The sequence below is a fragment of the Micromys minutus genome, assembly GCF_963924665.1.
Source record: "Micromys minutus genome assembly, chromosome: 4".
Classification (NCBI taxonomy): Eukaryota; Metazoa; Chordata; class Mammalia; order Rodentia; family Muridae; genus Micromys; species Micromys minutus.
The window spans coordinates 5,380,874-5,396,288 of record NC_137973.1 but is presented as its reverse complement, the minus strand read 5'-3'; the positions used below and the strand labels follow the sequence as shown (position 1 = coordinate 5,396,288).

Genomic DNA, 15,415 nt, shown 5'->3' with positions numbered 1-15,415 from the left:
GCCAGCACTCATTTATTTTGAATAAATATTATTTTTAATTAAAGTCCTAGGGTGGGTTATTCCTGAAATAATGAGATCTACAGTGATTTCCTTTGGGAATTAATTTTCTCTCTTAATTCTCAGTCACTTTAGTAGTTATGGCTCAGAGAGTCTTACTCATGACAGTCGGCTTTGTAGAACATACTGATTTCCAGCTAAAGACACTAAATAAGCCATTGTTTGTTATAATAAGGTCCTCTCATTTCCTAACTATTTATCGTTCCGTCCAAGCTCGTTGGCAAGGTACTGCCCACAGACATCTATGGTGAGTCTGCTTTGTAAAATAAGACAAATACTCACGAGGGAAAAATTGCTGTTAAAAGCAAGATGGCTGTGAACATAAAACAGAGAATTGCGTTATCCTATACTTTGATTGGCTTTATCCTTTTCTGAGTATCTTGTTAACTATTTTACATATTTAAATTCCCATTCACAAGGACCCTGACATGATGGAAAATCTCAGCTGCCTTTTACTAGATCAGAGAGGAACTTGAAACAGTGAATGTGAACTCTCCAGCTCAAGTTTAGAACATCAGTCCAGGAAGCTTTTCTGCTAATAGTAGCAACTGCCCAGCCCAAAGCTGGCTGTCTTAGTGTTCATCGCTGTGAAGAGATGCCATGAACATAGCCAGTTATGAAAGAAAGCATTTGACTGGGCTGGCTTGCAGTTTCAGAGGTTTAGTCCATTGTCATCAGGGCAGGGAACATGGTGGCACAGGGAGATATGAGGTGCTGTAGAATTAGCTGAGAGATAGAGAGAAAGAGAAAGAGACAGAGAGAGAGAGAAAGAGAGGGAGGGCAGGAGGGAAGGAGGGAGGGAGGGAGACAGACACATCCTGGACCTGCCTTGGGCCCTTCAAATCTCAAAGCTCACCCCCAACCCTCAGTGTCATATTCCCTCCAGAAGGCCACACCTCCTAATCCTTTTAAATAATGCCACTCTCTGGTGACCAAGCATGAAATCTATGAGCCTTGGGGGGAAGGGGCATTCTTTTTCAAACTGTCACACCAACCTTTCTATATCAGTATTCATCAGTACATGGTTTAACCAGATTTTCTGTGACTCAGTGGAGTAGCTCTTTTATTATTACATTGCAAAGCCCAAACATTATGCTATAAAACAATCACATTATTAGCATCAAAAATTCTGTGGGTGAAGAACTTAGACATATGACAATGCTTGTGATGAGGCCTCAGTGGGAACACTATGTGCCTGGAGGCAGATACTCGAATAGCCGAGGGTGGATGCAGGTTTGGAGCTAGAAGCTCAGTTGAGACTATTACCTAGGTAACAAGAAGTGGATTCTATGGGAGCCCGGCGTTGTCACTTATGGTGGGTCGAGTGTTGTCTTCTGTTGAAAGAGTACGTGTTGCAGGAAGGTGAGGCATAAGCATACAGCTCTCTGAACTAGCTGGCGGTGGCATGCTGTCACCCACTACCCATGTAATCTGCTGGCTGCAAGCAAGACTTAGGGACAGACAGACATCCAGAGTCGGGGTAAATTTGCAGACATGTTTGAAAGATATCACAGATAGTGACAAAGATGACTATAAACTGCTTCTTGTGGATGGTTGGTGTTGGGGCTGCTGGCTTTCTCTTTTGCTAAAGCCACTTTTTGTCCAGCTATTTCCTGCTCATACAGTGGTTTTTCAGACATATAAAGGGACGCTTCAGCAGTCAGCATCCTGATTTCTAGCTCTGGCTACCTTGATAAATTGGCCAGGGAATCTTTCTCCTCCAGGTGTAGAGAGCAAGGCTGTGTCTCCTATTTCTCTGTTGTCATTTGAGGACCAACTGTAGGCTAAAAGAAAACAGCAACGATGAAACTGGATTTGGCTTTTCATTTGCATGAGAGTCTACATCTGGGTAATTCAATAGCTGGTAATTTAAAACATCTGTTGACAGAGAGCCCTTGCTAAGGGGAGACAGAAAACCTGCAGCAAAGTCTGCTTAGAAAATGTTTAATTGGAACTGAATCAGCACTCTCTGTTGACTATAAGATGGATTCGTCCCTTTTGGTTTTTCTTTGAAAAGAGAGAAAGGTTAGTTAAGATACCAAATTATTTAAGCTGTCAAGCTGGAAAGGAACCAGAGTTAAATTGATGATGTTGTGCCTCCTTTTGCCTAGGTTTTATCCCATCAATTTCATGACAGGGGCAAGATGAAACCTCCAAGCCAGACTTTCTCCATGAGATAGTTTCAGCTTCCAAGAACGATTCTAATTGGCTAGGACTGGCCTGGGATAAAGTGCTGTAGCGAGTGGGTGGTTAGCAATTCTCAGGGTTTAAATGTTATTCTCTTTACATGTGAAATGTCTGTTTAAGGCCACTGTTGTTAATCTAATTTCACTGGAAGGAGCTAGTCTAGCATCTGGAATGTTGGAAGAAGCATAATGCCCTCCAGTACCCTCCATGAAGCTTTTCCCTCACACAAACAGAAATATAAATGAATAGATATATTGTATGGCTAAGGTTTTTTGATTAAAATTTGCTCATGATTTGTCGATGTAAAGCACAGCTTTTGCTTGAAAGAAAATACATTATATTATAACGAGCCAATGATGAAAGACACCGGTCACTGTGAATAACAATGCTCTTTATCACGGGAGAGGTCACGTGGGAGGTCACAGGTCACGTGAGCCTTTACAGTCATAGGACCAAAGAAAGAAATCAGTGTGTCTTGGTGTTCTATTGCTGTGAAGAGATTTCATGTTCAAACAGACACATAAGATATGTCATTTAATTTCAGATTCATGGTCCCAGAGGGTAGCCGAGTTCATGACCGTCTAGGCAGGAAGCAGATAGGTATGGTGCAGACGCACTAGCTTCTCCTGCAGCAGACAGAGAGACCAACACTGGGCTACTGTGGCTTTGGAAACCTTAAAGCCCATCCCTCAATGACACACCTTCCTCCAAAGTGCCACACATCATTCAACAAGGCCACATCTTCTAATCCTTCAAAACAGTTCCACTATCGAACATATAAATATGGCCTCTGGGGCCATATTAAAAATACCACATTGTCTTTACCAAATGCCTTTGTGAGGAGATCAGGAAGGCCAGGTAGAGCCAAGGGGAAACCTCTGGAGGATTCCAGATATTACCATATAGTGTTCTTAGCTTCATCAGTGGAAGTTAGCTTTCTGTTAAGCTTAGTGATACATTCTAAGTTTAACTTTGTGGTTATGAGGTTGTTAGATTAGATACTGGTGGTAAAAGGTTATTAAAAGATGCTAGCTCAAGATAAATTTGGCCCTTGATCTGCAATATTCCATCTCCCCATAATCACAGTGCTTTAGTTTTTGTAGGACCTTCAATATAAATGTGACTTCTTAAAAGATCTTGACTTTTTGAGACTCCACTTCATAATTATCAGGGACATTTCTGCTATGAATGAACTGGAGTGCTGTATTTCCACTGTGGTTTGGGTATTAAATATTCCCTAACCTCATGTGTTGAAGGTGTGGTGTCCAATGTAATTGCAAAGGTAGGACTCTGAGGAAGTGACTGGCTCAAGAAAGCTCTAAACTAAATCCATTGTTTAATTCACAAATGCTTCATAATCTGATGGCCTTTCTGGAGGATGGTAGAGGCAGGGATAGGCACTGGGCTTGAGGAAGCAGGTCAGTGAGGGAGCTCCCTTGAAGGCAGACCTTCACCCTTTTCTTTGCCTATCTGAAGGTGAGTTCAGTGAGCAATGTGTGGAAATCAGTTCTCTCCCTCCCGCCAAGTTCAGACAACTCAGGTTGGAGGCTTGAGCGCAGCATTCCTGCAGACCAACCCATGCAGCTGGATAAGGGAAATAAGAAATTAATACACAATTTCCACTTTACATTATCATAAGAAGCTATTTCCTTTATACAAAGCTAGCAAATGAGCACATCTGTTGCTACCTAAAATACTTTCATTAGATCATTTATCTAAAATACATTGATAAACGGTGGGAACTTTGATAAACATGCACAGAATCTAGTAAGATGGCAGGCAATCGTTTAATTTATAAAGTTCATTTTAGAACTGAAATCTACTATTTCACTCCTATTAACCTATACTGTCTTGTTGCTTCAAAAAGAACAGGAATTTTTGTCACCAACTGTGGCAACTCCAAAATGGACTTTCAAGTGAGAAAAACCCAATACTCTTCTTCAAAGAACTCATGTTAATCATTCTCCCAAGGGGGTTAGAAATTAGTGGAACACTGTTTCTTAGAAATTCTACCACAGTTACTGTAATGTAACGACACGTGTGGCTGTGGTAAACAACAACACGTTTGCAGGTCACCAGTCGGCTCCCCATTGTGGGACTGACAAGGGAGCGGAGAACAGGCGCTAAGGCGAACACAGGCTCCTTGAAGGTTAAGTGCTCTTGCTAGAGAGCTATTAAGTGATGCAGGGTTCACGGTCTGTGGTGTGTCTATAAAACATGTTTTTATGAGAAGCAGCAGGGCGTATTTACAAGACCATGGTTTAGATGTCCTATTTTTCACCTCCTATGAGTAGACACTTGTCATTCAAACACAGAGCATTTGAAAGACAACCATTTTTTTCCAACTTCTTAATTCTTTGTGAGTTTCACATCATGCACCCTAGTGCCACTCGTCTCCCTGTCCCTCATATGCACCCGTCCTGGCAACATCCCCACCCAAATGAAATGAAGAAACAAAACAAGGCATAAAAAGCATCCTGGAAGATGTCAGTGTGCCCAGCAAGTCTACCCTGTCTACACATCTCCACTGCAACGAGTCACTCACTGCTCTGGTCCCAGGCCTGCGGCTTCTGTGACACCATCAGTTTTGGATCCTCACTGGGACTTCTGCCATCCTGCTGTTGCCCTGGGTCACGGAGAGCCCGAAGCTTTGGACTAGCAAGACTCTCTTTCATGCGATCCAACAGTTCACAACTGGTGGAGATTTTGGGATGGGCCAACGCAAAGCCCTGGGTGTGGGTCTGGGTGGTGGGTAGCTGAGCGGGTAAGCCCACAGCTCTGCCTTCTGTGCAGCACCAGGGCAAACTCTGCAGCTCACCGGGTAGCTCTGGGGGAGGGGCACAGGGAGCTCATTATTTCCAACCCTTACAAAGTTAACAATTCTAAGACTTACCTTCTCCAGCTAAAACAAGTATGAATGAATGATCTATCCCTAGAATTTATTAAGAAAACATAACAAAAATCAAACAAGTTCAAACAAACAAACAACATCCACAATCCCCCCTACCTGCCTTTAGTATAAGTACTCAAGTCACTGCTGTGGTTATTTTGGAAAACATTTATGATCTTTTAAAAATTCTATTTTTCAAAAACAATCAATTTTTTTTTAACATAGAGACAGACACAGTTGTGAATTTTTCTCAGGACACTTGAGGACTTGGCTGCTCATTATTGAAGGGCTTCTGACTGCATGGTTTTCACTGAGGTTTGTCTGAGTACCATGCCCAGGGTGCTAAGAAGAGGGTCAGCTCAGTTCACCTCTCTGGGAACTGTAGTGGTGTCATTTTGCAACTCCACTCAAAGACCTAAAAATAAAGTGTATGCTTGTTGCGTTTAAAGTGTCTTACTACACCAGCACACAGGGGGGTCAGAGGCAGGCTCTGAATGTTCAAATCCCCATGATCTGATCCATCCATAGAATGTTAAAAACCCAAACAAAGCAAAACCAAAGTAACAACCAAACCCACACACCCTTCTTTACTCTAACTACTCAGTGCATTGTGCGGGTATTTGGAAAACATTTGTGCTTTAAAAAAATTCAATGCAAACTATGCAATGAAAAGGAGACTTTAATGAGCTCCTTGCTACGGCCAGTAGACACTAATCCAGAAGAGAGGGCACCATATAATTTTCACTTCATCCTTGGATACATGAATGGGAGAAAGGAGACTCCGTCAGTTGTAAGATTCATTTATTTTTTATACTTGTCCCGAAGAGCTTGAGCGTTAATTTGATTGCATTTCTGTCTATTTTGGTGCCGATGCTTAAACCCACTAATGCTGAGATGGCCAAGCGAACTGTCAATTCAACTGCATGAAGACATGTCAAGAATTACAACTCTGTGTCTGTGCATATATCCGGAAAGGATTAACTGAGGAAGACTTCTCTGAATGTGACTGTCCCCGCCTCACAGGCTAGGTGAACAGAATGGTCTAAAACAGAGGTCCTCTACCCGTGGGTATGATCTGTCTCCAAAAATATTTACATTACGATTCATAACAGCACCACAATTATAGTTATGAAGTAGCAATAATTTTATGGTTGGGGGATCACATGGGGAGCTGTATTAAAGGGTCACAGCACGAGGAAGGCTGAGATCCACTGGTCTAGGAGGTGAGTAAGGAGAACGCCTCGTGCAAAGGCGTGCACTCTGCTTCCTGATAACTGTCATGGGAGCTGCTCGGCTATCCTCTCCTGTCCTGGTGGACTGAAACCTCCAAAACCGTGAGTCTAAATGAGTCCTTCATTGTGGATTGTTTCACCCGGGACTTTACTCCAGCAATAAGGAAGTAACATGACTACCGTATCCCGACTGAGCCATGCAAACACCAACAGCTAACGGATTTATCTAAAACCGGACGATTCACAATAAAAACAATACTGTGCTCTCTGTGTCAAACACTGGGCCAAATTCTGTGGGAAAATGATAGTCAAAATAGTTTTGAAACATGTCTGGACATTTTATTTGGTTAAAAATATACTACTAGTTGGAGCCGCTTTAAAACTTGATCTTCATAGCAAAGGGTTACGATACCAAGCTCTGTGTCCCCCCTTTATTGTTTGGGGGGCTCAATGCAGGGTTTCTCTGTGTGGCCTTGGTCGTCCTGGAACTGACTCTGTAGACCAGGCTGACCCCCAGCTCAGAGATCTGCCCGCCTCTCCTCCAGAGCACTGGGATGAACGTGTCCACCCCCTCACGGCCGGGCGTCTCTCCTTATTTCAGATCTCTTATAAAGCCTCCATTTCTCATGGAGACAGCACTTTGTGTATTGGGGGGGGGGGGTGAGGGAGTTTCCAAAAGTAAGTTTTGTTAGGATGGTTTTTAACAGTTGTCTGATCATTTCACCAACAGATGTTTGAGTGATGTCAAACCAAAAACGTTGGAAAAGACCCAATTGTAGAATTGGAGAAGATTCCAGTTTTCCAGAGCAGCTATCAGAGAATGAGTCAGTGAGGCCAGGAGGTGCCCGCATTCTTAGCTGTCTAGTTTCAGTTCAGTTGTAAGCTCTTTCATGAAATCTTCCTTCTTTTCTCTTTGGATTAGGACTAATTTCTCTCTTTCATTTTGTAACCCAGTCTTTTCTCCTGCCACTGTATGCTAGATATACTATGTGTATATCTGGGCTTTGTATCTAGGCCTGGTGAGGATAGGTCCACTCACTGATTCACCTTCTCTATGCCCCAAGGCCCCCACAATATGCCAAGCATAAACTAAGCACCCAAAATAATATATACAAGTTGGTACTTATGACCATGAAGTTCTATTCCTTAAATAACATGGCAGACGGGTCAGTAGTGGTGTTGTCAAGGAAACAGCAGACCAGTGAAGGCTGACTGAGGACACAGCCGAGATGTGGGCCACTACCACAGACAGAGGAGCACGAGGGGGCAAGCAGGAGCTGGGGTGTAGCTTTTCTAACCATTACCCTGCAACTGCTTATTCTGTGCTTTATTAAAATGCCCTCCACATTGGGCTGCAGAGATGGCTCAGTGGTTAAGAGCACTGACTGCTCTTCCAGAGGTCCTGAGTTCAATTCCCAGCAGCCACATAGCAGCTCACAGCTGTCTGTGATCACAGTCCCATATGCAGACAAAACACCAATGACACATAACATAAATAAAAAAAAAAGACCTCGTGTCAAAATGTTCACTTGGCCTAAGTAATGTGCTTTTCTATGAACACATGTACTGCCATTTCCCTCACATCAAACAAAGAAGGTCAAAGTAAGAAAGCCACTTATGAATGTCTTTACTTTACATGCTAGGATGCTCAAACCGGGCAGATAAATGACATGACCCCAAGCACTCTGTCCCTCATCATCTGGGACTTCTCGTAACCAGTGAGTGACAGAAATGCTGTTCTTGGTACATTCTTTCTGACAGTGTACCTAGTGTCAGAAATAAAACCTAATTTGCATTAGCACCTTTCATTTGCAACAAGAATGTTTCAAAGCATGTAAGGTCACATATAAGGCAAGCTATTATCATTAATCAAGCAACATAAAACAGACTGTTCTGTTTACCAGCTTACTCTGCCGGCATATTAAAGACGGCAAAGGAGCATCAGCAAGCTTCAGTTTGGCAATGTGTTTGATAATGTTCTATGAAGTCTCCTCGTTAAATCTACTTTGGCTTCTGTGGTCATATTGTGGTTTATACAAAGAGACGGAAAGAAACAAAATTCATAACATAACAAAGCGGAGGGAGGAAGCAGTCACCGAGTTCTCTAGGACTACCACATTTATTTGTTTACTTAAAACAAAAGAAAACGTATCTTCCACAAAAGATTTATCTTTAAGAGGCAAATTCCTTGCACCCCGAGCCTCTGTAGGCATATGTATGGTGTGATGTATACAAATGGTGAACCTGTCACTGAGAACCACAGGTGTACTGTGAAGTGGGTCACAGTGTCTTCACAGACTCCCCACGGCAACTGATAGCTCATAGCCTTTCCTAAGAGCATGACAACACGCTTGCAGTTTACAAGTTATATAAAGAATTAAAATGCAGAATATTTGAGAAGATTGATCCCTCCTGAAATCACTACTGTTTTGCTGTTTTTCTATATTAACAACTACCTGGACCTGCCTTCATACTGGACATGTTTATTTGTAGAGCCAAGGAAAAGCCTTTGCTAAGATCAGGAAAACATATATATGAAAACAAGCATTTTAAAATAAACTTTCTGCGACTGGAGAGGTGGCTCAGTGGTTAAGAGCACCTCTTCCAGAGGTCCTGAGTTCAATTCCCAGCAACCACATGGTGGCTCACAACCATCTGTAATGAGATCTGATGCCCTCTTCTGGTGTCTGAAGACAGCGACAGTGTACTCATGTACATTAAATAAATAAACAAACATAAATAAAATGTTCTTTATAGCATCTGAAACTGAGTGTAGGGTTCTTCTGGTTTTTCATCTTTAACAGAGTTTCAGTAGCTCTAAAGTGTAAAAAGGATGGATCAAAACGGCTTCTGTATCACATCCCAGAGACTCCCATGGCTGTGTCCTCAGCTCCGGTCTTCAGAGACTCGGTATAAAAGTAAGCAGAGGAAAATGGAGGAGAATGTGTGTACTAGGGGTTGCAGTTCCACTTTACAGTGAGGCCCAAGGCTCTCTTGTCCAGCATGTTTAGTATGGACTGCGAAGACGTCCATGGCGTGTCTATTAGAGAAGGACACTCTACACGTGCCACAGTGGCTTCCTCAACAGGGGACAGACACTGCCTAAGCAAGCGCTGCGAGAGCTCTTATTTCCACCATGAGTATTGGGTCATTGAAGTTTGGGTATGAAGTGTCTCCCAAAAGCCTGGCTCCATGCTGGTGGTGTTAGCGAGGGCCTTACTGGAGCATGAGGACCCCCCAGGAGGTAGGGGACAGACTAGAAGCAGGTGGCTAGAGTATGTCTCAGAAGGGCACACCATGGCCTTAGCCTGTTCCTGTCTCTGCTTCCCAACAGCCATTAGTGAGTGGCTTTCCTGGGTATGGCCTTTTGCTGTGCTTCTGCCTGCCACAGGCCTGCAATCAGTGGGGCTGACCATGGCCTGAGATTGCTCAGCGCCCTTTCCTGAGGCACAGCAGTGCTCGGTGAGGACTAGTGTACTGGGCATGTGATTTCTTCAGCAAAGGGCTGAGGCCTGCCTATGCTTTTAAAGGAATATTTAATACAAAGTGATCTCTCAGCAAACACTACTCCTTTACTTAGTCAACATTTTCCAGACGAGACTTCACCATGTTGTCCGAGGTGTGCCGGTACTTGTTGTGCAGAGTAGACCCTTCCTTCCCAGCCTCCAAAGAACTAGGACTGGAGGACGGAGGCCACACTTGACACACACCGTGTTGCCTTCAAATCTAACATGATCACTGCTTAAACCTTGTAGTGAACCTTTTATGGTGCCCCAATCCTTAAGAAAGGTGAGCCGAGGAATTCAAAAAGAGTTTCCTACTACACAGGAGATGAAATCTTATATTAAATAATATGGGTCTTGTATATAAAATTATCAAATAGTGGGTCAGAACCATGACTTTGTAACAATTGTAATGAGAAACACTACTGAGTATTTGTTTATTTTAACACCAACATTTTTTATTATTTGCTTTATTAACAGTATAATGTGTTCATGCACTTAAAACTTTCATAGCAGATTCACTATCCACGGTGTTTGATTCAAGTTACCAAATATTTAGTTAAACATGAGGGCAGATATGAGATTTCTTTTCTCATGTAATTGGTTAAGTTGTTTTTAAGAGTGAAAGTTAATATTGGTATTTACAAACCTAACATTTCAAGCTTCCCGTCAATCCAACCATGAGTCTATTGCTCAGGCCACGGGACTGCCCATCAGTCTTTCTTGTCGGAGAGCTATCAGTCTCTTGAACCACTTCTCTTCAGCTTCAGCTTTTCCAATGAACAACTGCAGTAAAAGAAAGGAGAAGGAAGAGTTAGCTGATGTGACACAACAGGAACGGTGACAGAGCAAGTGTGTGTCGCTCAGCCCTGATGCCGCCTTTACTGCTTGGCCCCACCCACTGTGAGGCAGCAGTGTCAGGAGTCTTGAAGTAAAGGGGTAACCTGACCGGCAACTTCACAGCCTACACCTGCGAGGTCCTTTCTGAGAAACAGTCACGTCAGGACACAGACTATGTATCAGTGACAGGGTCACAGCTGAAAAGCCAATGGCAGGCTAGCATTAGAATGTTGACTGCATAAAACGTTCCCATTTCAGTTATTAATTTTTTTTCTATTTTTGATCATTTTTCTTAAGAACAGTTTTGGAAGTCAGGAAACATGTTTACACAACACCAGATTAAAAGGCTTGAGGTCAGTTGCCCATTTGTAGCAAAGGAAAGCCTTGAACCCTTCTGCACTGGTCTTCCTAGTGTCAGAGGAAAAGGACAACTTTGGGTGACTCAGAGAGCAGATGCGATAGGTTTAAGGGTCTCACATTTGGATGAGCTAGAGAATTGTCATCTTGGTACTTGATAGTCGTGGGGATGCTGTCAGGATCTATTTCCTTTCCAGTGCTGGGTGGGTCAGCAGCTACTGATGCTGGTCCTGATGCTGGAGTCACTTGCTTCACTTCACTTGGCTCTACTGACTGAAAGTGCAACACAGTAATCAGCATAACCTACGTTTAGCAATTGGGTTTCACAATAGCAAATACTGAACAGTAATAGCTCTGCTTGGTCTCCTCTGAGATGACAGTCATTCCTGAACGAGGAAAAATGTATTCAAAGAAACACAAACAAGTGTGAAGGAGAGTTTTAAAATTTTCTACGATCACTATGCATTTCTTATGAAATCAGTGTTTAGTCTTTTCTACTGAAACATACACATATGCATACATACATGCACAAACATACACATATGCATACATACCTGCACAAACATACACATATGCATACATACCTGCACAAACATACACATATGCATACATACATGCACAAACATACACATATGCTTGGTGTGTATATTATGATAATCAAAAGTCGCATTATACTTCTAGCATTAAATTGGCCTCAGATATAAAGAAAAATTCAAATAATACCTTTAAAATACACATCTATTATTAAGCTATAAGTCCCATACCATACTTTAGCATATCCACACAACTGTACAAATGCTCTCATGACCTGTTTCAGAATATCTTTATTATTCCTTCCAACATTCCATATCTATTAGCAGTCACTTCCTATTTCTCCAGCCACTGGAGAAAAGGAAGCCAACCGATCTAGGCTGTGCCTAGTCTGGGTATTTTGTGTAAAGGGAGCCATGCCACGAACGGTCTTCATTTAGCCTCGCATTTTAAAGAGCCACTAGTGTGATGGCACACCAACACCTCACTGTAACGTTGCTGAAGAACGTTCCCGTGTACGCTCTGATCTGAACATCATCCACTGGTGGACTCATAGGTTAGCTATTTAGATTATTTAAAAGTACTTTGAAATAAAAGCTTTAAAAATGTCCATCATATTCTGTAAGAATAAAACTAACATTCTTACTGCCCCTCAAGTGCATGCAGGGTTTGCCCGCACACCGCACTCAGTGCTGGGGCACAAAGGCGGGGAAATCACTGCCTGGAAGGAACCTGCGGTGCTGACTCAGGCAGACTTCAGTCTCCCTGACAGAGCGGTGGCCTGATGGGTGACTGCAGGGACGGAATGGTATGAATCAGATAAGACTCTGAAGTTAAACAGAACAGAGCAGAGGAACGGGCGGTCAGCTCTCTGTAGTCTTTTTCTACTTTACTTCATTTCTATTTTCTTTTGACTTATATCTACTTCTTAACACCCATTTTTTGAATGAAGCTCTAAACAAATATCACTATGGAAAATGCCTAGAGGATGAGTTGTACACAAATTAATTAAGTTTTTTTAGATTATTTATTTTCAATTTGGAGACCAATCAATTCAACTGTCTCATTAAACATTGCTTGGTAAACCCCAGAGACAGAGGGAGAATAAATTGGAACAGGACCCTGAGTTTGCTGGCGAGTGTTGCTGACTGAATTACCAGATTATAAACACACTTATAACAATAAATACCTAATTATTAGCCACAGTATATGCTCACAGGAAATAAATAAGATACTGACACAAAATGATGGGGATTGGAGAGCGAGTCTAGTTCAGATTGTGTGCCTAGGGACAGTATCTTTTATTTACAAGGTAAAATTTAAGACATAGGAGGAAGGAAGAGAGTGCTTTAGCCAGAGGGAACACTGTAAAATCAGAAGGGAGGGAGGCCAGCGTAGATACTGTGCAGTGAGACACTGCAGCCCAGTCCCTTGACTAGCACTTGCTAAGATGGCCGCACGACCACTCAGCGCCAGGACAGGAAGCTGATTTCAGGCAGAGGCCAGGAACTGGGAGGCACGTTGTTTCACTCATGGTACGGCGTTCATCTGCTGACGGCTGCCTAATAGCAGAGCTTGTCAGCTTCCATAGCTGTTTGGTAGAAGGGAAAGTCCTCCTGTGCTGGTCAGTAACAGAAGTCCCTGTGTGTCTGCCTGCTTATGCGAATGTGTCTGAGTGTGTGTGTACATGCGTGCATGCGTGTGTGCCTGCATGGTGCTGTTCCTCAGGTACTGTCTATGCTGGTTCTCGATAAAGAGTCTCTTATGCAGGTCACCAAACAGGCTAGGCTGCTGGTCAGTGGCTGCGGGGAGTCCTCCTGACTCTGCGTCTCCAGTGCTGAGATTACAAACACAGCACCACACTTTTATATGGGGTTCTGAGGATGGAATCCCAGCCCTTATGCCTACAAGACAAATATTTGACGGACTCTTCATCCCAGATGAACTAATGCTTAATGGTAAGATTTATTCATTGTCTTAGCACTTTATTTGATTCAGACTGATTTCATTTTCACACTAAAGGAAGCTGGTCTGCATGCATAAGAAAGACTTAGAGACAAAATGACCCTGAAGGCTGTATTTCTGGGAAATCAAAGAAAAGCAGACATTCTTACAAAGTGATTCCAAATGAAAGTATGCTTATCAATAACCAATTATATTCATGTGAATCACAATGTTAATTTTATACATATTAAAAGAAACTGATTACATTTTATTTGGCATTTTTCTTATATTTTGGAGGCATCATTGCCCCTCCCATGCCATCCAGGTTTCAAACATTTGTGTATCTCTTATCTACTGAGCCTAGAAGGCACACGGCCCTAGTGATAAAGTTACAATGCACAGTTATGAAACTGAGTTAAAGGCAAACCCAATATTCTGTGTGAGAGAATGGGACACGAGTCAGTTCAACAAGACTCGAGGAGTCAGTGTGTGGTGGTGCACGCCGCCTCATAAGGACCATTTGGCATGCTCCATACGGCTTAGGTGGGGATGCTGACCACAAGTTGAACTGCCTTGAAAAGATGCGGAGGAGCGGTGGGTTCTCTTCAAGTATCACTCTCGTTACACAGGCCAGTCACTCTTGCTCTGTTTCCCGTGTGTTTCCCACAGTGGGTGTCGGTGTCCAATCATGGGGGAGGACGGGGGAGTCCTGTCCCAGAACTCATGCTTTATTCCACTGACAGGGTCTCTCACGGAGCTAGTCCAGGAGGACCCAGGGACCTGTTTGCCCCACAGCACACATGTGACCATGCCTGGCTTTTTTGTCACCCCCCCCCCCCCGTTCCCCGTGTGCTGACATACAAACACACCTTTACCCTTGCAAGAAAGAGCTCTTGCCTAAGCCCAACATTAACAAGCTAGGATTGGAGCATGGAAGTTTAAATTTTAAATTAAAATTTAAAGTTTAAAACTAATAGATGCTTCTCAGTGATGGAAAATGTGTGAGAAAAATTTGGCTCAGCCATAAAAAAAATTCTCAGCACTGGACCATAGAGCTTCTGCCTTTGTGCAATGCTGTCACCTGGTGGTACAACTGGAAAATGACTTTCCTAATCCTCCAATTAGCAGAAATGCCTATGTTGCACAGGTTTTTTTTTTTTTTTTTTAAAACAACCCCCCCTTTCATTAATTAATTTATTCACTTTACACCCTGATTACAGCCCCACCTCTCCTCCAAATCTCCACTCACACAGCCCCTTCCTTTACCCCCCTTCCTCCTCTGGTACATCAAGTCACTGCAGGACTAGACATATCCTCTCCCACTGAGGCCAGACAAGGCGCCCAGTCAGGAGGACAGCCCGGGCTCCAGCTGTCGGGGAACCCGTGTGCAGACCAAGCTGCACTCTGTTACTCGTGCTGCACAGGGCTTTCTACTCTCCTTATGAACACTGGGGGATTATCTGCTAGACACAACAGTCTTAGGGCTATACAGCTGGGGCCAAGTTTATGTGGGACAGCATTTTAAACAAGCTGCACCTTCCTTTAAAGATTGCGATGTGTTGTAGGATGCTCGGTGTGTCTAGCGTGTCACTGCTATGAGGCATTTTCTTCCTTAGTCAGTGGAAAGCCACAGGTGAGAAGGTAGCCAAGCACGGCAGCCTTCTTTAGAGAAGGAAACTTTATACTGAGTGCACATGACTGTTCAGAGGACAAGGATCCAGAAAGTTGGGCCCTGGGTGATTTAGTCCTTGGGAGAGTTCATCTTTACTATGCAGCAAGGAGAGTCCATCATGTCTTCTGAGGACATGGATGAAATAGTACTCAGGATAATTTACTTCTCTTTGCTAAGTAATCTCCTCATAAATAATTCATCT

The 15,415-nt window shown here is 43.1% G+C and overlaps 1 protein-coding gene across 6 annotated transcripts in view; it reads right to left on the bottom strand.

The window, feature by feature from the left end:
* Positions 1–10,321: 10,321 nt before the first annotated feature.
* Positions 10,322–15,415, bottom strand: part of RSRC1 (arginine and serine rich coiled-coil 1) — a 326,235-nt gene continuing 321,141 nt past the window's right edge. For all 6 annotated transcript variants that reach the window (XM_080916538.1, XM_080916542.1, XM_080916541.1 and 3 more), the window contains exons 9-10: positions 11,187–11,339; positions 10,322–10,655 (exon numbers count right to left, since the gene is read on the bottom strand). In XM_080916538.1, the coding sequence (XP_080772664.1) occupies positions 10,563–10,655; positions 11,187–11,339 (246 nt within the window). In that variant the 3' untranslated portion in view covers positions 10,322–10,562. The remainder of the gene's footprint in view (positions 10,656–11,186; positions 11,340–15,415) is intronic.